The sequence below is a fragment of the Erpetoichthys calabaricus genome, chromosome 2 (genome assembly GCF_900747795.2).
Source record: "Erpetoichthys calabaricus chromosome 2, fErpCal1.3, whole genome shotgun sequence".
NCBI lineage: Eukaryota > Metazoa > Chordata > Cladistia > Polypteriformes > Polypteridae > Erpetoichthys > Erpetoichthys calabaricus.
Window position 1 is genome coordinate 258,497,704 of NC_041395.2, and position 27,709 is coordinate 258,525,412.

General features: G+C 35.4%; 1 protein-coding gene across 1 annotated transcript in view; it reads left to right on the top strand.

The window, feature by feature from the left end:
- Nucleotides 1–27,709, top strand: part of pcdh15b (protocadherin-related 15b) — a 718,592-nt gene that overhangs the window by 286,576 nt on the left and 404,307 nt on the right. The window contains exons 5-8 of the mRNA XM_051923141.1: nt 5,098–5,258; nt 5,383–5,538; nt 12,143–12,262; nt 12,388–12,498. Coding sequence (XP_051779101.1) covers nt 5,098–5,258; nt 5,383–5,538; nt 12,143–12,262; nt 12,388–12,498 — 548 coding nt within the window. The remainder of the gene's footprint in view (nt 1–5,097; nt 5,259–5,382; nt 5,539–12,142; nt 12,263–12,387; nt 12,499–27,709) is intronic.

Below are 27,709 nucleotides of genomic sequence, written 5' to 3' on the forward strand. Positions count from 1 at the left end.
GTCCACAACACCAAGCACAGTCCTTTTCGCCTCCTTACCGGCTTTCCCCTTCTTCCTCCCGACTCTGACCGTTGAGTAGTGAAGACTGGCACCCTTTTATAGGACACCCAGCAGGACTCCAGGTGTCCACCGACCTTCTACCGGTGTGGCTTAAGGGCTGCCAAACAGGGCACAGTAAACGTCCAGGCGCCCCATGGCAGTGGCCATGGACTCCAACAGGGTTGAGCTTCAATGCTCCAAACCCATGGCCCCACTGTAAGCCAAGGGGGCTTCCCTCTATCGGTCCGGGGGAGACAGAATCCAGAACAAGCCCTCTTCCCCCAGTCCTTCGGTGCTAGAATATATACACAGTATATGTACGTATGTATGTACAGTGCCCTCAGATCCAGTGCCACTATTAAGGTGAATTAGGCATTCACTTAGGGTACAGATCATAAGAAGGGGGACTCAACTGCACAGGTTAGCAACCGAACAATCAGTTGATGCACTAATAAGCTTGGTCTAGGGCGCAAAATAAACGAGGACCGGCATTGAGTGCCCTCCATAATATTTGGGACAATGACACATTTTTCTTTGATTTACCCCTATGTTCCATAATTTAAAATTACAAATTAAAAAATTAAAACATAATTAAAGTACACAGAGTAGAATTAAAGTTTTTAAAATGGTACTTGCATACATTTTGGTCACACCATGTAGAAATGACAACCATTTTTATTTTCAACTCCTCCATTTCAGGGCATCATAATGTTTAGGACAATTGATGTCACAGGTGTTTGTGATTACTCAGGTGTGTTTTGTGGCTTCATTAGTGCAGGCATAAGATGCTTAGGCATTCTTCTATCAACAGAGTACCTTAGGAGTGTGTAGTTGCCATTGTTCAACATGAGGACAAGTGCTGTGACAATGAAAGTCAAAGAAACCATTTTGAGGCTGAAAAACTAGAGTAAAAGAATTTGAAATATCGGTGAAACATTAGGATTACCTGAACTAATTTCATAAAGGAGAAAGAACTCCCTAGTGAGCTCAGTAATTGTAAACAGACTGGTAGGCCAAGGAAGACCTCCACGGCCGATGAAGGAGGAATCCCCACTATGGTAAAGGAAACACCCCAAACACCTGTCCAACAGATCAGTAACAGTCTTCAGGAGGCAGATGTGGTTGTACTAGAGACAACTATTTGCAGAAGACTTCATGAACAGAAATACAGAGGCCACACTGCAAGATGCCATCCACTAGTTAGCCACAAAAATATAATGGCCAGATTACAGTTTGCAAAAAGGAACTTAAAAAAAGCCTGCAGAATTTTGAAATAAGGTCCTGTGGACAGACAAAACAAATATTAATATTGCATGTATGGCTGCCACAGATCACACTTATCTTCATTAATGATGTAACTGCTGATGGTAGTTGCACAATGAATTCTGATGTGTATTGAAACATCTTATCTGCTCAGGATTCAATAAATGCCTCCAAACTCGGTGAATGGCATGTCATCCTTCAACATGGTAATGATCCCCAACATACTGCTAAGGCAACTATAGTATTCGGAGTAGTTTGGCCATTCTGTGCACCATTATATGGTTACCGGTTGATTGCAATCAGATGCCTTAAACTAATAAACGATATGCGGTTAATTTCAGTGTATTTGATAAAGCTGCATCAGGGATATGAATCTAAAAAATAAAGGGAAACCACGCAGGAAGTGTAGCACTGCTTTGATGCTGGGTGCCGCCAGTATGCAAGACCAAGCGGAGAATGTGCGTACACAAGGGATTGACCTGTGCTTTACGCCAAGTTTAGTTTTTATACATTGCGATGTGAGTGCAGAAACAGGAGTACACAACATTTTTGTGCATACAGACTGTTTATCCATGTGGCCCCTGGTGCTTACTGTTTTGCTATATCATTGTGAGACATGAACGCTATCCAGTGATCTGAGATGAAGACTGGAGCCCTTCGGTACTGTGTCTCTTCAGAGAATCCTGGGGCACCAAAAGTTTGACTTTGTGTTGAACGAGTCGTTGCTCATGGAGTCCTGAATGAGGCAGTTTACCTGTATTGTGAGGGAGCATCAGTTACGGCACTACAGCCATATGGCACTACTCCGTGAGGGTTTTCTGGCTCACAGGATCTTCATTTGCTGGACTAGGCTAAGGGGATGCCCATGTAACACCTGGCTGCAGCAGATAGATGTTTTTTTTTTCTGGGGAGTGGGACTGGACCATGAGTCTGCCTGGGTGGTTACCAACCAGGATCCCAATCTGTTCCGATATGTGGTGATTGCGGCAATGCGCTGTATATACAGTAATCCCTCCTCCATTGCGGGGGTTGCGTTGCAGAGCCACCCGCGAAATAAGAAAATCCGCGAAGTAGAAACCATATGTTTATATAGTTATTTTTATATTGTCATGCTTGGGTCACAGATTTGCGCAGAAACACAGGAGGTTGTAGAGAGACATGAACTTTATTCAAACACTGCAAACAAACATTTGTCTCTTTTTCAAAAGTTTAAACTGTGCTCCATGACAAGACAGAGATGACAGTTCCGTCTCACAATTAAAAGAATGCAAACATATCTTCCTCTTCAAAGGAGTGCTTGTCAGGAGCAGTGACTGTCACAGAGATAGAGAGAAAAGCAAACAGATCAATAGGGCTGTTTTTCTTTTAAGTATGTGAAGCACCGCGGCACAAAGCTGTTGAAGGCGGCAGCTCACACCCCCTCCGTCAGGAGCAGACAAAGTGAGACAGTTTGTTTTTCAGTCAAAAATCAATACGTGCCCTTCGAGCTTTTAAGTATGGGAAGCTCCGTGCAGCATGTTGTTTCAGGAAGCAGCTGCACAAAAGATCACAACGTGAAGATAATCTTTCAGCATTTTTAGACGAGCGTCCGTATCGTCTAGGTGTGCGAACAGCCCCCCTGCTCAATCCCCCTACGTCAGGATCAGAGAAAGTCAGCGCAAAAGAAAGAGAAAAGTAAGTTGGGTAGCTTCTCAGCCATCTGCCAATAGCGTCCCTTGTATGAAATCAACTGGGCAAACCAACTGAGGAAGCATGTACAGTGATCCCTCGCTATATCGCGCTTCGCCTTTCGCGGCTTCACTCTATCGCGGATTTTATATGTAAGCATATTTAAATATATATCGCGGATTTTTTGCTGGTTCGCGGATTTCTGTGGACAATGGGTCTTTTAATTTCTGGTACATGCTTCCTCAGTTGGTTTGCCCAGTTGATTTCATACAAGGGACGCTATTGGCAGATGGCTGAGAAGCTACCCAGCTTACTTTTCTCTCTCTCTCTCTCTCTCTCTCTCTCTTGCGCTGACTTTTTCTGATCCTGACGTGGGGGATTGAGCAGGGGGGCTGTTCACACACCTAGACGATACGGACGCTCGTCTAAAAATGCTGAAAGATTATCTTCACGTTGGCTACCTACTGTGCAGTTGCTTCGTGAAGTGACATGCTGCACCGTGCTTCGCATACTTAAAAGCACGAAGGGCACGTATTGATTTTTTTATCTGTCTCTCTCTCTCTCTCTCTGCTCCTGACGGAGGGGGTGTGAGCTGCCACCTTCAACAGCTTTGTGCCGCGGTGCTTCGCATACTTAAAAGCCAAACAGCCCTATTGATTTGTTTGTTCCTTTGAAGAGGAAGATATGTTTGCATTCTTTTAATTGTGAGACTGAACTGTCATCTCTGTCTTGTCATGGAGCACAGTTTAAACTTTTGAAAAAGAGACAAATGTTTGTTTGCAGTGTTTGAATAACGTTCCTGTCTCTCTACAAGCTCCTGTGTTTCTGCGCAAATCTGTGACCCAAGCATGACAATATAAAAATAACCATATAAACATATGGTTTCTACTTCGCGGATTTTCTTATTTCGCGGGTGGCTCTGGAACGCAACCCCCGCGATGGAGGAGGGATTACTGTACCAGAAATTAAAAGACCCATTGTCCGCAGAAACCCGCGAAGCAGCGAAAAATCCGCGATATATATTTAAATATGCTTACATATAAAATCCGCGATGGAGTGAAGCCGCAAAAGGCGAAGCGTGATATAGCGAGGGATTACTGTATATGCATCTGTATACATTATGTATGTATGTGTTTTATATTGAAATGTTAATAACCATAGGAAGGTGTCTTATGTTATAGCCAGCTTTATATTATTTCATGAACTTTATGGATTTTAAATAAGTATAGGTTTAGGTTATATAGAATATCTGACTGCTAGAAATATAATGGTCTTGTCATCGGTTTTCTTTTCCAGGTAACAATTTAAAATGGCCAGGAAGTATTATACTAGTGATCTAATCATTCTGTTTTAGTAATGATTGGTTTGGGCAAAATTGTGCCTATACTGTATTTAGAGTATGACACATACTACTTGTATGGACTTTTCACTGACTTGTACTTTATTTCTATATTTGCATTTATCCTGAGAAATATAGTACTTACCAGGAACAAAGTTATAATTGCGATACAGTGTGAACTTACAGTTCTGTTTATTTCATGAAAAATGCATTATAATTAATTATGATAACCTTTTTTACTTTCATATTTAAACAGTTTAGTTATTCATTATTTTTAACAAATTAATTACATTTAGAATAAAAACATTGTTCATGCTTTAATGGATATCATCCTCTCAAAATGCCAGAAACATATTCTCTAGTCTTTCTCAGAGTCTACAGACCAATAATGTAAAATGAAAAGAAAACTTGTAGAGACAGATCAGACATGTAGTAAATCAGATATTTGGTGTTAAATTTTCATAAATTACTGAAGCACACAAACATGTTAACACATAATTTTCTATTGTCTAAAATCTTTATCCACTTTTGATTTTATTGTTGCTTTCATGGCTTAAATAAAAGAAACTTTCAAACACTTACATGTAGTACTAGGGTGTTGTACCGTCTTAGCCATTGTGAATGTAGTGAGGTATGATATATATATATATATATATATATATATATATATATATAACATTTACATAATAATCATAACAGCTGCATAGACCAAGACATTGACATCAAGAAAAAAATTAAAAACAGAACCCCTAAGTGTCAAATTATTTGCTGTTGTTTGTTTTCTGCAGGTACTCTTCTAGTAGATAATATGCAAATACAGGGTCGAGCAGATGGACCAGACAAGACAATTTCTCTTTCATTAAGAAACAACGTGGATTACTGGATTATCCTGGATCCTGCACGACAACGCCTTTATCTCAACAGCACTGGCCGTGTACTAGACAGAGATGTATGTTTTAATCAACAATTTGTTAAGAAATAGAATTTTTTATTTCTGAACACAGCCTTTCATATGTGACCTATATCAAGTAAGTTTTATCTGTATAGTAATCTTGTCAATATTTGCATTCTAGCCCCCTTCATCTATCCAGTCTATTGTGGTCCAAGTTCAATGTACAAATGACCTAGTAGGAACCATCATCTTCCATGAAGTACGTATTGTGGTGCGGGATCGCAATGATAATACTCCACGTTTTCAGCAACAACGCTACTATGTAGCAGTCAACGAGGTGAATAATTTTATATATTTATGTGTTATGCATGCAGATAATTTCTGTTAAACATGTCCATGCCATATGTCTCCTTAATGATAGAATCCTGGTAACAACTTACTTTCACTTATAACCTTAATATATACTGTATGTGTTACCATTCCAGCAAAGCTTGAATATTTAATGAATTTTAACACCTCTTCTCATGATGTGGGTCAAGGTAGCAATATGTTGAGTTGGGCTAAACCGTCTGTCCTATCCCTACTAAACTCTTTCATCTCCTCCAGTGGAATTTCCAGATACATCCAGCCAATGTGTGATGGGTCTGCTCTCAGCGAGATGTGCCTGGTACAACCTAAACACATGTGACCACCAAATGTACCATACCATATCATACCTGTTTCTAAGCCCACTTAATTCTGAGGAGGGTTGTGGGTACCACCAAATATGAGAAATAATAATATTTGTATTTAAAACCGTTCACGATAACTTTTGAAACAAAAACTGTTTTTTTTTTTAGATATAATTGCAAATTCTTTTAAAAAATAAAGTCATTAATTACAGAAGTACAAAAAAGAAAAGATTGCATACATATCATTCTTTCCTTTTGGGTAAAATATACAATATATACAATATAGCTGCCTCTCACGGTCTAGTTTTAGATTGGTTAAAAATATTCATAAGCATTTCAACAGTCATGTCAAATTATTAGGATACATCTTAACCATTCAATGGAAAAGCATTCATGGACCATACCATGCTGTAATACAGACTTTAAATTTGTATTTCATTTTCAAAAGTAAAGATTTTACTGGGTGTGAACAAATTATATTACAACCCCAATTCCAATGAAGTTGGGACGTTGTGTAAAACTTAAATAAAAACAGAATACAATGATTTGCAAATCCCTTTCAACCTATAGTCAATTGAATACACTACAAAGACAAGATATCGAATGTTCAAACTGATAAACTTTATTGTTGTTTTGCAAATCTTCACTCATTTTGAATTTGATGCCTGCAACACGTTACAAAAAAGCTGGGACAGGGGCATGTTTACCACTGTGTTATATCACCTTTCCTTTTAACAACACTCAATAAGCGTTTGGGAACTGAGGACACTAATTGTTGAAGCTGTGTAGGTGGAATTCTTTCCCATTCTTGCTTGATGTACAACTTAAGTTGCTCAACAGTCCGGGGTCTCCGTTGTCGTATTTTGCACTTCATAATGTGCCACACATTTTCAATGGGAGACAGGTCTGGACTGTAGGCAGACCAGTCTAGTACCCGCACTCTTTTACTACGAAGCCACGCTGTTGTAACACATACAGAATGTGGCTTCGCATTGTCCTGCTGAAATAAGCAGGGACGTTCCTGAAAAAGACGTCGCTTGGATGGCAGCATATGTTGCTTCAAAACCTGTATGTACCTTTCAGCATTAATGGTGCCTTCACAGATGTGCAAGTTACCCATGCCGTGGGCACTAACACACCTGAGGGATCGAAGGTCACTGGCATCCAGTGTTGGTATTCGGCCTTGCCGCTTACGTGCAGAGATTCCTCCAGATTCTCTGAATCTTTTGATGATATTATGGACAGTAGATGATGAAGTCCCTGGATTCCTTGCAATTGTATGTTGAGAAACGTTGTTCTTAAACTTCTGGACTATTTGCCCACGCAGTTGTTTACAAAGTGGTGAACCTCGCCTCATCCTTGCTTGTGAATGACTGAGCCTTTTGGGGATGCTCCTTTTATACCCAATCATGACAAACACCTGTTTCCAATTAACCTGTTCACCTGTGGAATGTTCAAAACAGGTGTTTTTTGAACATTCCTCAACTTTCCCAGTCTTTTGCTGCCCCTGTCCCAGTTTTTTTGGAATGTGTTGCAGGCATCAAATTCAAAATGAGTGAAGATTTGCAAAACAACAATAAAGTTTACCAGTTTGAACATTCAATATCTTGTCTTCGTAGTGTATTCCAATTGAATATAGGTTGTAAAGGATTTGCAAATCATTGTATTCTGTTTTTATTTACGTTTTATACAACGTCCCAACTTCGTTGGAATTGGGGTTGTACAATAAGCATCTAATAAATAAAAGTTGTTCAGAATGGTGTTATACAATCAAATGAAAGTCAGGCAATATGATTAACTTGATTCTTATAAATTATTAATGTGCTCTGCATATATTTAGGCCCATGTCTCTAGTTGTCAGACTCAAAATGGGTTTGTCTCATACTACCTAATGCCTACAACAGAATCCAGTGAAATATTTTTCTTTTGCAGACAGAATGTTTTATTGAGTAGATTACTGATGCTCTGCATTTGTTTAGTTTTATTTATTTATACTGTATGTATCAAGTACATTTTATCTGGTTAATAAATATTGTACTTTAAAGGAATAAATAAAAAAACAAAAATATGTAAATGTGCATGTGTTGAATGATTACTCCGTACATGTGCGCACACACACACAGAACAATGCATACAGTGCTTTAAAATGAAGAAAGTTTGTTACTTTTAAGTAATCAGGATTGCTTCTCTAGTATTCATCTTTACAAATCTGACAGAATTTAACAGTTAATTAACAACTGTAACTAATTAACTTAGGTATTTACATATTTATGTACATCTAATAATCCAAAATGGCAAAAACATTACAAGTATATTTGCATTTTGTTATTATTTTCTTTCTTTATTACTGCTCATGTTAATATGTTTCACCAGTTTTATACTTGCTTCATAGAATTTTGCACTTTGAAAGTATTCTATATATTTAGAAAAGAACCAAAGTACAGTGTTGACGTGAAGACACTGTTCAATCCAGAAAATGCTTACTGTCAAATGCTTGCTTTATTTTCCATAGTATTTTCAATTTCAGATTTGAAGGTCTCTAAAGTGTTATTTTTAGCTACACTACATTTTAATCCCCTAAGTCCAAAATTTTGTGTGTAAAGTAATACTCCAAACATTTCTATGCAGTTTACTGTATATCTGACTACCTTTTTGTTCTTGTCAAAGAGCTTATTTTAAAGTAATGGCTGAAATTTTACTTACTCCCATCGTAATTTTTAGTTAACCTGTTGTCATCCCTTAATCTCCTTTCTCAAGAGGAAAAGGTTTAACTCCTTCAGTCTTTCTTCATAGATCATACCCTGCTATCCTGGAATGACCTCAGTAGCAAATCTCTAAGCTTTCTCAGAAGGTTTCATAACTTTCCTGTAATGTGGAAAGGAATTTCACACAATATTCAGAAGTTGTTTTACGAGAATAATATGCAGCTTAAATATAACTTTACTTTTCACTCACCATAGTACACTCCTGTATGTACATCTATCAGCCTTTTTAATCGCGTCTGTGTGCTGTGTTGTGGACAGCCCATGAGTTTACTAACACTATCAAATTGTTCTTCTAAGGTATTATTTAGCTGTAGTTCCACCACTGTGTAATTATGTTGAACATTTTTGCTTTCTGAATAGGATGAAGCAGGTTTTTGTAAATTTCAAAATAATATGTAAATTCTCATTACTTAAAGGCAGTACACTATGTGATTTTAACCTAACTTATGAGCTCCAGAAAGGTTTTTCAAATCTATAGTAATTCATGAAAAAGTTGTAAGGTCACTGTTCACAAGGTATGTTCCAACACAACTCAAGGGCTCCTGATGGGTTTTTGGATGGACTGTTAACTTGAGTTCATTAGGTTTAAGAGGTCATACAATCCAGTTTTGCATTCCTGTTCCAATTAACCAGAAAGGGAGTGAGTCCATGTTTATGCTTTTGCATGCATGATAGGAAAATGTTAGTGGTGCTTTGAAAGGAGGACTGAATGGTCGAGTTGTGGGAAGAGAACTATTTCTTTAGAGAAATATCAAAGAAGACATTTAGGAATGTTACTCAACAGCTACAAATTCCTGGTAGCATTGCATGTTTGTACATTTAACGGAAGAACATTTTACTACAAGAAATTTCCTCTTCTGAATATGTTTTTCACGGTGTTAAAAATTACACTGCTAACATAATAATGGTTGTTACCAAACAATTGTGCAAGATTTAAAAGGCCTACAACTATTTGTGAACCCGTAAAATCACATAGTGTATGTCTGCTTCTAATCAGTACAAATGAGTTGTTAAACTTGAGAGGGTGCCCAAACTCCCAATATTGTAACACAAGAAAATCACTTCGTATACACATGCCGTAAGATATTAGAGAAGAAGAAGTCAAATGTAATTAGGTATTTTATATGTAAGAATGTGATTTCTGTAAAACTGCTTAAAAATCATCCATTGTAAACCTGGAAGTATAGTATTTATCTTTTCATCAGTCATCCATCCATTTACTGAATGTCCTGAATCCACTTTACCTAAGTTTTAGAATTTAATTGTTAAAAGTAATGTATAACAGCAGCAGTATAAAACACGCTTTAGGCCTACCCCCTTAATAATTTTAATGTATCAGAAATGGACAGTATTAATAAATAAATCATTCACTAAATTTTTGGCATGAAAGTAAAGTGTAGTACCAAAAGCTCAAGCCAGTGCAGTGTGATGTAAAAATAGTTACAGCATCAACTACCTTTGGTATACATTTATGAAAGCAAATATTTTGTGTAGAAGAAGTAATATAAAGTCAGCAATAACACAATTAAATGTAATTAAGCTGTTGTTAATGTCCAACTGAAATGGAACAGCTGAAAAATTCTAAAATAATATTAAAATAGCAGTTTTTAAGTAAGATTAGAGAAAAGTTGAGTAAGCAGAAAGATGTTTAATGAAAATAGTATTTGTGTGGTTGTCAGCTGCCAAAACTGGAATAATTACAAGTAAATGTGCAGGTACAGATCAACACATTCATTAACAGCTTTTGAGTCGACCATTCTCTTGTAACACCTTGGATGTTGTGGTTTCCATCCCTTGATGTATCTATACAAGACATTTCATTATGTAAGACAACTGTTATACATCTGTACACTGTAATATAACAGGACATAATCTAATTGTGCATGCTGTTTGTTCTGTTAATTTAACTTTCAACTGCTTGCTTTTTAACTTACTAGCTTGCTGTTTTGTTTTCCTTCAACTGGCTATACAAATTATTTGTTTTAATTATTTCTTTTTTACATTTTTTGTGTGCTTTGTGTGTGCTTTTTTGTCAGAGCCTCAATTTGAGCTTAGATATACTGCTTGAATGAAAATCTCAGGATTATACTGAAACAGAAATTCACTTGTTGGTAGAAACCTATAGTAGCAAATTCTGTAAATACACTACATGGCCAAAAGTGTGTGGACACCTGACCATCTAAACCTCTATGAGCTTATTAGACACCCCGTTCTATAACTATGGACATCAATATGGAGTTGCCTATCCATTTACAGCTATAACAACCTCCACTCTTATGGGAAGTTTTTCACAAAATTTTGAAGTGTGTCTGTGAAAATTTGTGCCCATTCAGTATTTTTGAGGTCAGGTACTGATAATGGAGAAATACACATGGCTTGCAGTTGGCATTCCAGTTCATCCCAATGGTGTCCAGTAGGTTTGATGTGAGGGCTCTGTACATGCCAGTTGAGTTCCTCCACACTACACCATCAGACCATGTTTTAATAGATCTGGATTTTTGCACGGGACATAATCATGCTGGAACAGAAAAGGACCTTTCCCAAACTGTTTCCACAAAGCTGTCTAAAATATATTTGTTTGCTGTAACATTACTAGAACCAAGAAACCAAGTCCAAACCTTGGAAAAACAGCCCTAGGCCATTATAACTCCCCCAGCAAACTTTACAGAAGACATTATCCAGTCCAAAAGGAATTTTTTTCCTGGCATCCACCAAACCCAGATTTGTCCATCAGAATGCCAGATAGTGAAATGTGATTTATTGCTCCAGAAAACTTGTTCCCACTGCTCCAGAGTGTAATGGTGGCATGCTTTACATCAATCCAGCCAACTCTTGGCATTGCACATAGTGATCTTAGGCTTGTGTACAGTTGTTCAACAACAGAAACCCATTTCATAAAGCTCCTGATGTACAGTTCTTGCACTGATGTTGCTTCCAGAGGCAATTTGGAACTCTGTTGTGAGTGATGCAATTTTTATGTGCTGTGTGCTTCAGCGATCAGCAGACTCAGTCTTTAAATTTGTGTGATCCACCACTTCATGGATGAGCTGTTAGATATTTTTCCTTCACAATAATAGCACTTACAGTTGACTGGGGCCGATCTCACATACTGACTTGTGGCATCCTATAGCAATGCCATGTTTAAAGTCACTGAGCTCTTCAGTATGACACATTGTACTACTAGTGTTAGTCAATGGAGGTTGTATGGCTATGTGCTTGATTTGATGCACTTGTTAACAATAAGGATGGCTAAACTAAATAATTTAGAGGGGTGTCCACATACTTATGGCTATATAGTTTATAACTTGTTTACTAAACAGTACATTTATGTCAGTAAAGCTAACCTGCTTATCGGGATGCTTTTTGCAATAAAAGAGGGATCAGTCAAAAAGGCTGTACCAAAAGTAAATTTCATTTACATAGGTATTAATGTAATGTCTCTATTTACTGTATATTTTGAAGTTATGGTTAATGATACATTCAATTATGAATTGTTTATTTGCAGCTGACACCTGTTGGAACCACCATTTTCACTGGTTTTTCAGGAAATAACGGTGCTTTAGATATAGATGATGGCTCAAATGGTCAAATTGAATACACTATTCAGTACAATCCCAATGATCCTGTAAGTATTTTAAATAAACTTTTTAATTAAATGTTACTGTACATGAATTAAAAACAGTCATATGTATTTCATTGTATTTATCCTCATTCATCGTGACTTTATACATATTTTTTTTCCTTCCACAGACATCAAACAGAACATTTGAGATTCCACTTACTTTGTCAGGAGCTGTAACTTTACGAGAGAGGTTGAATTATGAGGAAACTACACGTTACTTTGTAATTGTTCAAGCCAGTGTAAGCCACTTTAAAGTATAAATGCCAAAATGCCACTCTCATGTATTTTGTTATCATGAAAAATTTCATTTCATTTGATGTTGTCCAGTCAAGATTTTTGTATCAGAATACAGCATGATGCCATTGCAGTCACTGGTAGCTTTTAGCAAACTCATTTGATGTGTGTTGACAGACCCAACTAATTTGCCTTTATAAACAATTGTATTTCTCACATGTGTGAGTAAAGAGAAAAGCTTTCAATTGTAAGTGTTCATCATACAGTAAGGAACCTTTTAGCACAGTTGAAGGCTTTTATAATATACAAGCTCACTGACAGTAATTTGTTGTAAACAAATTTAATGGATACATTCTCAGTACACTGTACTTTAAACAACCTTGTGTCTAAACTAGTAGAATTGTTTGCCATTTCTCGCCTGTATATGAAGAGGAGAGAAGATGTATTTGACAAACATTATACAGATACAATGGCAGCAAAATGCTTAAATAAAATATTGGGCATTGCTATGTTTAAATAATTCTCTCTGTAAAATATAACTTTCCCCTTTCCCATTTGTTAAGAACTGCTTATTAGTACGTATCTAAATAAAATGTTACACATTGCCAATATTAGCATATACATTACAAAATACAACATTACAAAATATTCTCAAGCCTAGATAGTGTACTTCAAGGTTGTGGGAGGCCAGGGCCTGTCCTGGTAGGACTGGACACAAGGCAGCAAACAGCCCTGGAAATGGTGACAATCCAATCAGTATTATAAAGTGTACTGAGCTGTAATAATTAGGTACTACAACAAAGTATGCTGATTGCACATTATTTATGGCCATTTTAATTACTGCATGATTTGGTTCATCAACGTAATCTCAGTACATAGTGCATACACATTAATAATTGTTTGTACAAATAATGGAAATACTGACTACTTTTCTAACTTTTTTTTTTTTTTTTACTGTTACAGAATTTTTCCAATTAAATAAAAAGACAAAGTGTAAATCTAATCATGCCCCTAACCAATATAAAGAGTTATTAATTAAAAGCTGCATAATACAGTGGACTAGTAGAAAATGTCATTTTGTAAAGACAGAACTATTCTGGAAACTCTACAAAAACCAAGCTAATAGAAAAAACTAGACCTCAATCATAGCATAATTCTGCTTTTCATTTTAAGTAATAAAACCACACTACCCACACATTGCACTTTCAGCTTAAAGAAGAAGTAAGAAATAAAAACAATTGTTCTGCTACACTTTTGAAATTTACCATTTCTGATATGGTGCTGGAAAATAATTTTCACTGACCATTTTATTTTTTGGTATTTTACATCTTTTCAAAATATAAAGAACAAAGTGACTTCCCTATATATTAAGAGTTGTGACTGTTGACTCTTTTTTTTGCGGTATAGGGTGTTAAATTCTTAAGAGTTCAGACTTGTTACTTCCCCCAAAACAAAATTTAAATATGGAGATTCAGCTACTAAATATAGGTCCAGACCTATATTATATCCTCCATACTATGAAATGTGGATACTTCTTTAATGATCTCTTAAAGTAATAAACACCTTTTTATACATTGCCTAACTATTGTGTAAACTACCTTAGGGTAATTAAAAAGTGCGGAACTATGAACCTCTTAATATGGCAGAGTCTGGAAGTTTAAGTGATTTTGTTCTGTGTCACACCGGAAGGGACGGGGAGTCTTTAGATGGAGTTAAATCAATAACTTTATGCTTTCCATTTACTACTCAGCCCTGCCCAATGTTGCCAAACATTTCTAGTTATTTGTCTAATTACTGATATTCTAAACTGCATTACATTTTTTTGCAAGTGGGCTCTTAAAACTTAAACTTTATTTTTTTTATTCTCCCTCACTCACATTGTTAAGTCTTGTTTGCTCTTCTAAAGTTTGACTACTTAGATCCTGGTTGTATGTGGGGAGTAGGTCACTGAACACATTTTGAGAAAAATTTGATCCATACTTTCTTGTTTTGTTTTCAAATGCAAAGCATGCATAAAGTGTATACTATGTAGTAGTAACAAATATGTTAGTGCAGATATATGTTCTTTAAAATCCTTAAAAAAATGAAAAAGAAATACATCGCTTCAGTGACGATTGTAAAGTGAAATAAGCACTAAAAATGATACCATTCATATGCATGCACTGAACCAAATCAGCAGCCTGAAGTCATATAATGTCCTCAGCAAGGGGAGCATGTTTTCTTTTAGAAAAGTAGCCATACTAGAACCAATATATCCCTCCCCAGTAACCATAACTGAGATGTTAAGAAGTATGGTACAACAGAAAAAATATATTTAACTTGCTTTTAAATGCAGTTTTCAATTTCAGATACAAACAGCTGATAACAGCCTTAAGAGTATTCTTCAGTGGAGTCTTTGACAACTGTATGTCCATCTTCAGAGGAGTCAGACATTTTCTTACACACAGACAGAAGGAGATGTCTTTAGTCTGCCTGTTAAGCAGAGCTTAGCTTCATAAGGCTGTGGCAGTGATTTTTACCCGCACAAGAATCCCTTTGTTCCAAAGTAGCCAATGAAATACGAATATACTTTCTGCTCACAATACACTGAATACATTATCTGCTGACCAACACCACACCTGTTATTAAAACCTTTTATTAGCCCAACACTACATCTATTAACCTTCTGCTGACCTTTACTAAACATGGAATAAATTTTCTGCTGACCAATGCTGCACTTGTTAATAAAACCTTTTATTAACCTTCTTAAGCATCTTCAATTACAGTTCTGTTCTTGTGACCTCAGTTAGCAAGACCTTATTTATGTACTAAGCCTCAAAAAATCAAAAATTTATTTAATTCTATTAAAAGAAATCAAGCTTTCAAAACACAGTGTTGCATTGATCACCCGTTGTTTTTCAGCTCTGGCAACATATATTGTACATAAATTATGTAAATAATAAATTAACTAAATTAACTAATTAGGCAATTAATAAATTGCCTATTTTGGTAACAGATTCTTAGTCAATTCACTAGATTTATGATATGATTATATAAAATTGAAGATAATGGTGTGCACAGTGATGCATACAAAGAAGAAGAAGAACAGAACCTCTCTTTTACAGTAACCAATGAAATTAATGTCAAAGTCCCTCTGCCTGTGGATTTGCCACCCAGTCAAATATTTGATATTAGTTGTGCCAGATTTGCTATTGTTTTACACCTCTGGATAGCCTTCTTTATTTCAAATATGTGAGGACATGACTCATTTATAAATAAGAAATATATTAGAAAAATCTAGCAGCTTCAGAAAGAAGTTTATTTTAATCACATCCATGTTTACCATCAATAAAAGATAAATGTTGGTCCTGTTATAAAAGTGTTTTCTGAGAAGTATATTTTTTATTGAAGTATATTTTTTATTTATTATAGATCTTTAACGTTTTGCATAGTTGTGTCTTCTAAATATGTGAATTTGTATGACACCATGAAAGTAAACTGTTCAGATGAATTGAGCAGTGGTGTTCACAGGAAATGTCTGTTTTTACTCAAATTTGTTTATATATATAAACTATTCTGATATTCATTCTTTATCTGTTACTTATATTAAAGAGTACAAGGTATAAGACAGGAAACAATAAACAAAGAAAGAGTTAGGGATCCACCCTGTATATTGTAACACAGCACTTTGTAAATAAGTAACTCCAGAGACGTTTCCGGGTCATTGTGCAAAACAGAACAGGGTGGTAAGGGAAAGTGGTTGGGTTTTATAGCTGGAGGAGAGGAAGAGGTGGGTCCATAAGGGTCTAGCCAGAAGTGAGGTCAGTAGGAGGGCATAGTTAGGAAGGGAATGCAGGAACTGGTCATAGTTTAGGTGGGTTTATGTTCTAGTGATCTGTAGAAAAGGGAGAAGAGCCATTAGTGCACTTCGTCAGTCCCTGCCTTCGTGTTTTTCCCTTGGTTAAACCCTTAGCCTGTCTCCCAAGCACACGTGTGTGACACGGGTTAGATATATAGAGTACCACTTGTTTAGAAGTACCATATAATTGGAGCAAAAACAAAAGAATATATATTGTGTATATGAACTTTGGGTTCAGGATTTGAATACAACAGTTTTGTCTAAGGTCTATTTTTTATGTCAGATCTGAACTTAGTAAGTGTTGGAAACAGTGCAATTCAACTCTTCAAAAACTTTAAGGAGAACTTTGTTTATTTAAACAACATTGTGTATTAGTGATGTCACGAAAAAAGTTATTTCAGGAACCATTTTGTATTTGCATGCAAAACTGCTGTTTTAATTCTACATATTGTTGCAAAGTAAGATGTAAACATTAGTCAAAGTTGGCCACTGAAAATTATTTAGGGAGAAAGTAGATAGGATGTCCACTAGGATATGCCTGTTATGGGTGGTGTTAAAGAAGGAGCACACTGGGAGTAGATTAGGGGAACATAAATTGATTTCATCCTTTGCCTGGTCTCAGCATACTTTGATATTCTCCAGAAGAAGCTGGAGAAATAATGGTCTGGTTTTCACTGCTCAGCTTGTTACATCTGTGACCTTTATCAGAGAAAAGTAGTACAGAAACTAATATGAGAGGAAACCCAAACTCAAGAACATATTCGTTCTACTCACCAGTGCATCATAGCTACTCAAGAATTTATCATTTCTTTATAGATAATAATTTCTTGCCTACGATTAAATCTTGCAAATATGATACAATTGTTATCTCCGACCATGCACCTCTAGTTTTGGAGCTAAAATCATTATGCCCCTCACACTCACCTCGCAGATGGCGTCTTAACCCACTTCTATTAGCAGGCGAGAACTGTACAGAATTTATATCCAAACAAATCAGCTTCTTCCTAGAGATAAACACACCCTCAGAGGTTTCTGCAGGAAGACTCTGGGAAACTCTAAAGGCCTTCTTAAGAGGGCAGATTATTTCATATCTTTCCCACAGAAATAAATCAGAAACCAAGAAAGTGTCGGAGCTAAGAAACGAAATTACTAGAATAGATGAAGAACAAGCCAGGCGTCCAAGTGAGGCTGTTCATAGGAAAAGGCAGGCTCTGCATACAGAATTCAACATCTTGACAACTAAAAAAACTGAACAACTTATTTATAAATCAAGACATCATTACTATGAACACAGAGAGAAAGCTAATAAGCTTTTAGCTCAACGAATCCACAAGCAAGAAGTTCGCAATGCAATCCCAGTAATCACCAACACGAATGGAGATGAAATTATTGACCTTAAAAATATAATGCACACATTTAGAGACTACTATAAAACCTTATATTCTACTGAGTTTAAAGAAGACAACACACAATCTAATGCATTTCTGGATACATTACAGATACCACAAATAGATACTTTTAGTGCTGAGGAACTGGATAAACCTCTGACCCTATCAGAATGATAAGATGCTATAAAGTCGCTTCAAGGCGGGAAATCAGCAGGCCCTGATGGCTACCTTGTAGAATTTTATAAGAAATTCTCCACTCAGCTAGCTCCCCTCTTATTGGCAACATTTACAGAAGCTAGAGACAATCAAATTCTACCTCAAACTTTTCGTCAAGCATTAATCACCGTCTTTCCTAAACAAAATAAGGACTTGTTACAATGTGCATCATACAGACCAATTTCACTTCTGAATAATGATGTTAAGATACTCTCAAAAATTATAGCTAGAAGGATGGAGAAAGTGCTGCAAAGGATGGAGAAAGTGCTGCCTTCGGTAATATCACAGGATCAAACTGGATTAATTAAAGGCCGACACTTATCTTCCAATCTTCGACGCCTGTTTAATCTATACTAATAAAAGGCAAAGCCCACACTGACTGAATGACTGACTCACTCATCACTAATTCTCCAACTTCCCGTGTAGGTAGAAGGCTGAAATTTGGCAGGCTCATTCCTTACAGCTTACTTACAAAAGTTAGGCAGGTTTCATTTCGAAATTGTACGCGTAATGGTCATAACTGGAACCTGTTTTTTGTCCATATACTCTAATAGAGGAGGCGGAGTCACGTATCGCGTCATCACGTGTTACGCCTCCTACGTAATCACGTGAAGTGAAAACAAGGAAGAGATTTACAGCACGAGTCAAACGCGGGAACGAAGGTAAATGACATTAATTGTTGAGTGTCTTTTAATACTGTGTAATTGTTGAGTGTCTTTTAATACTTTGTAAGCATACATATTAACAGATGTGCAATTAAACATGTGCATTTACAGGGTGATTTCTCAGGCTTAAAGCTCGAAGTGATCACTCGAGTGAAGGCAGCTTCACAAAAAAAACAGATCCTTAACAAACTGTTATTGGTATATTTTTCCTCAATTTTAAAAGGTTTTCTTTTCTTCTTAATAAAAATTTAAAAGCAGAACTTCGCCGGTGCGAACTGCGGGGATTTGAGCGACTGACGCATACAGACATATTCATGAGTGCAGGTACTTCGGAAAGAAAGCACCGTGTAAACCTAAAGTTTAAATTAAGTTCATAGACCTACAAAAGGTTGCCATTGATTTCAGGCAAGATTGCTTTTCTCCTGTACAACTATACATTGCATTCTCAAGAGTGTGCTTGCACGGCTTGGTCATATTACAACCGGAGTGCTGAACTGACAACGTGATATACAAACAGAACAATCGTAAAAACAGGATTAAATAAAAAGGCTGCTTCCGTTGGCAAAGCAACTAAAAAGGAAGACCTTATATGACGTTCGTTTATAAAACAGCAGAGAGGCTGTGTGAAGTCAGCTTCACAAAAAAACAGATCCTTAACAAATTGTTATTGGTAGATTTTCACTTAATTTAAAAAGGTTTTCTTCTTAATAAAAATTTAGAAGCAGTACTTCGCCGCTGCAAAGCACGGGGATGTATATATATAGATAGATAGATAGACATATATATGTATATATATAGATATATATATATATATATATATATATAGATATATAGATATATGTGTATGTATGTAGATATATGTGTATGTATGTAGATATGTATATATGTGTATATATATGTAGATATGTAAATATGTATATGTATATATTTGTGTCTGTGTATATATATATATATATATATATATATATATATATATATAATGTGTGTCTATGTATGTATGTGTGTATATGTATGTGTATATATATGTTGATATATGTATATATATGTGGATGTGTATATGTATATATATATATATATATATATATGTATATATGTAGATATGTGTATATGTAGATATGTATATATAAGTATATATGTTTATGTATATATATGTTTACATAACCTCTTTAACACACTACTTCTCCGCTGCGGAGCGCGGGTATTTTGCTAGTGTAATATATTCACCAGCAAAGTCAAACACCCCAGAGATGATATTATCATTGAATGCAGAAAAAGCATTTGATATGATTGAATGGAACTAACTTTTCACTGCATTGGAGAAATTTGGGTTTGGCCCAAATATTTCTGCATGGATCAAACTACTGTACACCAGTCCAGAAGCTTTAGTTTGTATTAACAACATTTGTTCAGACTACTTTAAACTAGAATGTGGCACCAGACAAGGATGCCCCTTGTCACCACTGCTGTTTGCAATCGCCATTGAACCACTGGTGGTCCACTGTCGAAATTCTTATCAGATAAAGGGGATTATCAGAGAAGGACTGGAACAGAAAATTTCTCTATATGCAGATGATATGGTTTTATATATATCAGACCCAGAAAACACTGTGCCTGCAGTTTTAACAGCACTTACCGAATTTCAAAAGATCTCTGGTCAAAGAATTAATTTGAAAGAAAGTATGCTCTTTCCAGTGAATTCACAAGCATATAATATTAGAGTGGACACCCTATCTTTTACCATAGCATATCAGTTTAAATACCTAGGGGCAAATATCACTAGTAAACATAAAGCTCTTTATCAACAAAATTTCGTCGTCTGTATGGAAAAATTAAGCAAGACTTGCATAGATGGTCAACCCTTCATCTCACTCTAGCGGGAAGAATTAACATTGTTAAGATGAATATCCTTCCTAAGCTTCTTTTTTTATTTCAAAACATTCCAATATATATCAATAAATCATTTTTTAACCAATTAGATTCAACCATAACCTCATTTATTTGGAACTCAAAACATTCACATATCTGAAGAGTGACCCTACAAAAACCTCAGGGAGAAGGTGGCATGGCTCTACCTAATTTTCAGTTTTATTACTGGGCAGCAAACATACAAGCCATAAAAACCTGGACACAAATAAATGGACATACACAGGCTTGGTCCGCAATAGAAGTAAAATCCTGCAGTACTTCTTTATATTCCCTGCTCTGTGCTCCAATAAATGCAAGTTATTGCAAATATACTAATAACCCAATTGTGCTTCACTCACTCAGAACATGGAACTAATTTAGAAAGCAATTCAAGATGGAAAATCTTTTATCTGTGGCACCTCTGTAGGAGAACCACCTCTTTAAACTCTCACAAACATATCAAGTTTTTAATATCTGGAAAAGATATTGGGATTAAATTTCTCAGAGATCTTTATATAGACAATATCTTTGCATCCTTTGAACAATTACATTCCAAATTTAACCTTCCAGCTACACATTTCTTTCACTATCTTCAAATTAGAAACTTTGTTAAACAGAACCTGCCCGATTTTCCTCATCTCGTATTTTCAAGGACTTAGACACCATTTCTGCAATATATAAAATTTTATTAGAGTTCCTTCATTTCAAAGATCCAAGAGGACAATGGGAAAAAGATCTCTTAATTAATATATCAGAAAAGGAGTGGAAGGTAGCAATGCAGAGAATTCACTCAAGCTCCATATGCACAAAGCATAGAATTATTCAACTCAAAATTATATATTGAGCTCATCTGTCTTGCTTAAAACTATCCAAAATGTTTCCAGGGCAAGATCCAACCTGCGAACGCTGCAACCAAGCTCCTGCCTCACTGGGTCCCATGTTTTGGGCCTGCACTAAATTAACATCATTTTGGACCAAACTTTTTAAATGCCTTTCAGACAGCCTTGGTGTCACAATCCCTCCTAACCCATTAATAGCTGTGTTTGGTGTTCTTCCAGACGGATTTGAAGTGGAGAAGGACAAGTAAACTGTGATTGCATTCACTACACTTTTGGCACCCAGACTGATTTTGTTAAATTGGAAGAATCCTAACTCATCTCTAATAAGTCAGTGGGAAACCGATGTTTTATATTATTTGAAATTGGAAAAAATCAAATTCTCAGTTAGAGGATCTATACAGAATTTTTTCAAAACCTGGCAGGATCTAATCAAGAATATTTTAGAATAAGAAGAAATAATTATTTCCGCATTTCTTTTCCTTCTCCATTTATCTTTTTTGCCCTATTAAACTAAATAATTTAGGCATGTTTACAAGCCTTAAGTATTACTCCTTTGGCCATGCTCTCCTTCTCAGGGGTGGGGTTTGATTTGTTTTTCAATCCTATTTTTTGTAAAAATTGATCTATTTGTACAGAATGTTTAAAATAAAATTAATAAAAAAAAAAAAAGGAGCACACTGGGAGTAGATTAGGGCAACATAAATTGATTTCATCCTTTGCCTGGTCTCAGTATACTTTGATATTCTCCAGAAGAAGGTGGAGAAATGATGGTCTGGTTTTCACTGCTCAGCTTGTTACATCTGTGACCTTTATCAGAGAAAAGTAGTACAGAAACTAATATGAGAGGATATAATTATTGGACTATGTTGCTTGGATACAGATTGTTAAATAAGATGCTATGAATTTCAAAATCTTGAGGACTCATTAAAAAAATAAAAAAGGCCTGAGCATTAAGACCCCAAATATGCAAAAAATGTACAGTACATTTATACATGCAATCAGTATTCATGCTAAAAATCTTTACTAAATTCCTGCTTTTGAAAAAATAAGTGTTCAAAAAAGTTTCCAAACTAATTTTGACTTTTTCCCCACCCTTCATTAGCCTGAATATTAACTCCACTGTGGAACAAAATTTAAATTTCACTGATTATGTTAATATTTTTACTAGCAGTATCATTTAATGAATTATAATAAATTGCTATACTTATTTAATTGGGAGAGAAATATTTTACTTAATTACTCACTGATCCAGTTTTTGAAAATATTTTATTGTGCTGATTATATAGCTTGCCCTCCTTTTAAGTAAATATATATGGATGTGTTTGGTAAACACACAAGATAAAAAATCCAGAAAATGCAATGGTAAAAATTGTTGAAAGTTTTCTGGATAACTATCAAAGGATTTCATTTGTTATTGAATTATGTAGAGTTTTCTTGGCATTAATAGAATTCACGTTCTGAAATCAGAATCATGTCAGATTTATAAAAGTGTGTTTTAAAGTTTCCCCCAGCTAAATATTTATGTTATTTCAGTATACAGTAAATTATGATAATGCTGCTTTACTTCTGCAGCATTAGGAGCCAAAAACTGCTTATAAAATAGAAAATTACACATACTGTAATCAAAATAAATATTTTCTATTTGTGCAAATAATGTTAAACATGTTAGTTTAACTATATTGAAGCCCACTTTTTGATGTCATTAAATTGAGAACTATATTGGACCATGAACACTGAAAGGACATTGTAAATAAAGGATGATTCATAGAGACATCATTATTTAAAACTGATACAAATTGTACTTATCCCCCTCGTCTTAGATACTGTATATTAGCATAATAAATATGGTAATCTTTATGTTGCTTTTTTTCTTATTCTGAAAAGTAGATTTGAAACTGGAAGGGTGGATGCATATTTGAATTTGTATTTAAAAACAAACCAAAGGTATATTTTAGCATTCTCTGAAGTTTTGGTTCAGAGTTCTTTTTTAAAAGTACTGTTCTTTTCAGCCTCTTTGCACCTCCTAATGTGTAGCGCTGCATGTTACTGTATGTGCCACAGAAAATATTCAATAAATAAAGAAGAGTCTTGAACCATCATTATATATAAATATAAACATGGCCATCCTTTATTTATACCTATAGATTGGGTTCCACAGGCTCTCTTTTAATGCAACATGGCAAACTAAACACATTTAAGAGAAAACTTCCATTAATCAGCTATGTTGATTTACATATAACAGCTACTAAACAAACAAACCAATCAACATACAGATAAATGGTAAGGTCCAGAAACCCACTTCCACTATAAAGTATTACATAAAGTTCCAGAATAGTTCATTTAAAAGGCATCAGTGATACCTGGTTAAAAGAAATAAGATGATTTATATGTAAACTGTTGAATAGTTAAATGTTATATATATGATCTCATTTCCTAATTTAAATGTACTGATACAAATGCCGGGTTGTAATAGTAAAACAGGTAGGCAGTTTCAAGAATATTTTCTATTACATATACCAATTTATGACTCTAAGTTGACACAAAATGAGCTAGTGTTTCCAGGGGTGGATTGATGCCATATTCAAGGCTTTATACCCAGTGATGCCATGGTAGGCTCCAGCCAGTGCAACTTTGAACTAGATTGAGTTTGATTACAAGGAGATGGATAGATAGCAATGTTCCCAATACATCACAAGAAACAATTTTATCTATCAATAATTTTACTTAATATTCACAATTATATATTCACATATTACTTTAACTCTGTATATTTCTTAGTAAATGTTTGGAGTAGGGTCTTTCAAATGATACAATAACTTTACTGGTACAATGCAATCTTCATATTGATAACAATTACACAACAAATTTCTTAGAGTAAATTGTGCAGCAATCACATGACATCCAGTTGCCATTTTGGTGATGATTAGTGTTGATTAGCAAAATTGTATGATTAGTAAAAGTGTATTTTTTGCACTGAATATGCTGTGTTCACCGGTGACCTTGCTCGCAAAATATTTTCCTGGAAATTCTCCTCACAGCTGGCTTAGACAAGCAATTTTTTTTTCACAGCACCCCAGGATGTTTTGTGAGGCCACCATGACATCACATTTTTGACATCACATTAAACCATTCACTTCAAAGTCTGACATCTCATAGGCTGAGCAATTCCCTTCTCCACACCACTGTTACAAACAGCTGTCATTTCACTATTTGTGGTCATTCTGTTAGCTTGAGTGATTCTGGCTATTCTCTTTTGACCTCTGTCATTAACTTGGTGTTTTTCCCTAAGAAACTATCACTGACTGGATGGTATTTGTTTATCACACCTGTGAACATTAGAGACTGTAGTGTGTGTGAAAATCCAAGGAGGCCAGCAGATCCTTAAAATCTCAAACATCCAGATCACAATTGATAGTGCTTACAGTATACTCTTATCTGTTATGATGTTTGTAATGACCATACATTTTGACCTTGTATGCTTGCTATATATACTAAGCTACATAACTGGGTGTTTGAGGAGCTGGCAGTTAATATTTCTTGAATAAGTGTATCTAGAAAATGCAAAGTTTATTTACTCAATAACTCACTCATTCAATCAACAAAAACATTTTTCTTTTCAGCTAAGAAACTGTTACTTGTCAGGATTGCACAAGTACATCTTGGGCAGTATGTATCTACTATGAATGAATATTTTGATATATCAGTTTTTAGGGATAAAAACAGCCCTTACACTACACTACAAAAAAAAAAAGTTAGCTAACTGGTGTTTTTTATTTATCTATAATAATACAGTAGCAAGTAGGTTATGCTAATACACTGTGTCCATTTTTAGCACTGAGAAGAATTCTTGGAGAGAAACCGTTATCCAGGAGTTTGGGGCTTTCCTGTTTATGCAAATGAAGGCCACCAGCAGAGGCAATGGGCACACTAGGACCAACAATGGTTCTTTGATTTTAAATTTCAGTGCAGAATGATTTTTTTAAATGTTAAAACACACTTGTGAGAAAATCAACTCAACTGTAATGCTTTCAAAATATAATTATAATAATGTGAGCACATCCCCCTCAGAGGATTGAATTAACTCTAAGAACACCTGCTGAGAAATTCAATAACAAGGTTTTTGCTTTGTTTGTGTGTGGCTATAAGGAAGAAAAAAATATATATACACTGTACTAGCAAAAAAGATTGTTTTTGTCATAACCATGCAGCTCTTGGCAATAATTCCCACTGCCATTCAGAAACTACTCCTGTCACCTTAAAGGATAAGTTTGGCATTTTTTAAGTCAAAGTTATTTCTTCACAACCCTGGTACACATGAAACTACATTATAAAGTGAAGCATACTTAATACATTGTAAAAACTAACTAGCCTGTTCTTGCATTTTGTAATGGAGCCAATGGATACTGGGTCATTTTGTAAAGAAAAGCCTTAAAACCAACCAGAATTGTCCTTTAAGTTACCCTAGAATTTTAAATCAGATTGAGAAACAAAAATGTGCAAATAGCCCAGGATATCATGAGTATCTGCTACAGCATTTAAGGGTGAGTTCTGGGATGAGGCTCTGACTTGTTATTTATATAAAGAAAAAGTAAAATCAAAGTACAATAACCCAGAGCACACAACCTTTAAAGCAGCAGTGCTATCCATCACACAGTTCTTGATTTACTTTATAGAAAATGATAGTAGTGATTCTTAAATTAAAGAGTGTTCTGCAAATAATCAATTTTAAATTATTCAGTGAGGATCGTTACTTGTTCCTTTCTTGAATAATTTACATGAGATATTTGCATGTCTGATATTTAAGGTAGGCCATTTGAGAAAGGAGAAAAGTGTCAAGGGTTTAAATACAATGAACAGATTCTGGAGTGTAAGGCTTTTGTGAAAAGCATATCTGCTACTTGCTGAAGGAACTATAAACGTAGAATAATATAGGGGCAGCAAGATGTGCCAATGACCTTGAATTCACATATAGTTCTTTTTATGACAATATTGATAAATAACTGTATACTATAGTGCTTAGGTGACTCAAAGGAAGAAAGAAATAAACATCAGAAACTGTAAGAATGGTTGTGGAATTCTAAACAAGGCAGATACCATTCAGGTTTGAACAAGGTAGCCAAGAATTTAGAGAAAAGGAGTTGAACTAGAAGGTATAATGGGTTTTAGGATAGGTTATAGCACAAAGCACCAATGATAAAAGTGAAATCCTAGGCCGTTCAATAAAAGACACAGTACTGTCTCAGAAGATATTAAAAAGGGTTCTTCAGGCAGGCTTTTGATATTTCTAAATGTCAGTAGTACATAAAGCAACGAATAAGAGGTCATCGTCCTGGAGTTGTAGAAACAGAATCATTTAACGTTTGTAGTTACTAGTCAAATTTTGCCATCATTTCAAGCACGTCTGGTTAGTACATACTGTATCACAGAAAAGAATTAATCAGCAAATAGAAAGACGGAATAAGATTAAGTAGCTACTGTTGCAGCTGTCCATGTGCCTTTGCATTAACACACTGATGAGGTGAATCCAACCTATACAGATTCAGGAATTTAATGGTTTAGGTTGCAGTGTTAACAGCAAAACTGGAAATGTATGGTCTTACTCTCATATATATCATTTCTTCACATCATTAAACAGGATTCATTTTTCCAGTGAACAAGTGCATTTTTATTTTGAAATCTGAAAGAAAATATTTTCCTTTTCTTATAATCACAATACCAAATTGTCTCTCCTGTTATGAGACGGGCTTTCAATAAAATGGTGCCTATATTCATTTCAAAGTCACCAAGAGGTTCTTTTTCACATATATGGACAATTGTGTTTTATCTAAAAACATGTATAGCGTTTGAAAATAAAAGAAATGCTCTAGTAACCAAGTAAGTAATCCCCCACAGTGGCACATTAAAAAAAATGTAAGAACAGAGTAGTGTGACTAATCGATTAAATTTGTCATTTATTGCCTGCAGAGAAAGTTGAGTAGACCTGTCATAAACTTTTGGCCACTCACGGCATCAACCTGCCTTTAAATTAGATGCTAGTCTGCTCACAGCCATTTTAGAGTTTTGTTTTTTTTCTCTGTAGCCACCTGCAAACTTTCACACTTCTCTCCCCGTTATTTTATGTATTTCTACAATTTCAGAATGTGGTTTCTATGTTTTGAAGATGTACACCTGCTCCCCCAAATTGGGCTAATTGCCTCCTAATTGCCCAGCTGCCTACTGCACATTGCAATTTACAAATTTAATAACATAATTAAACCCATTAAAGTTGAGGCAGGATCACAATTTTGCAGCTCCCCTGTGACAATATGCCATGCAGTATAAGTGTGCTATAAATTAAAGAAACATTGCTTAGGTTTCTTCATTAA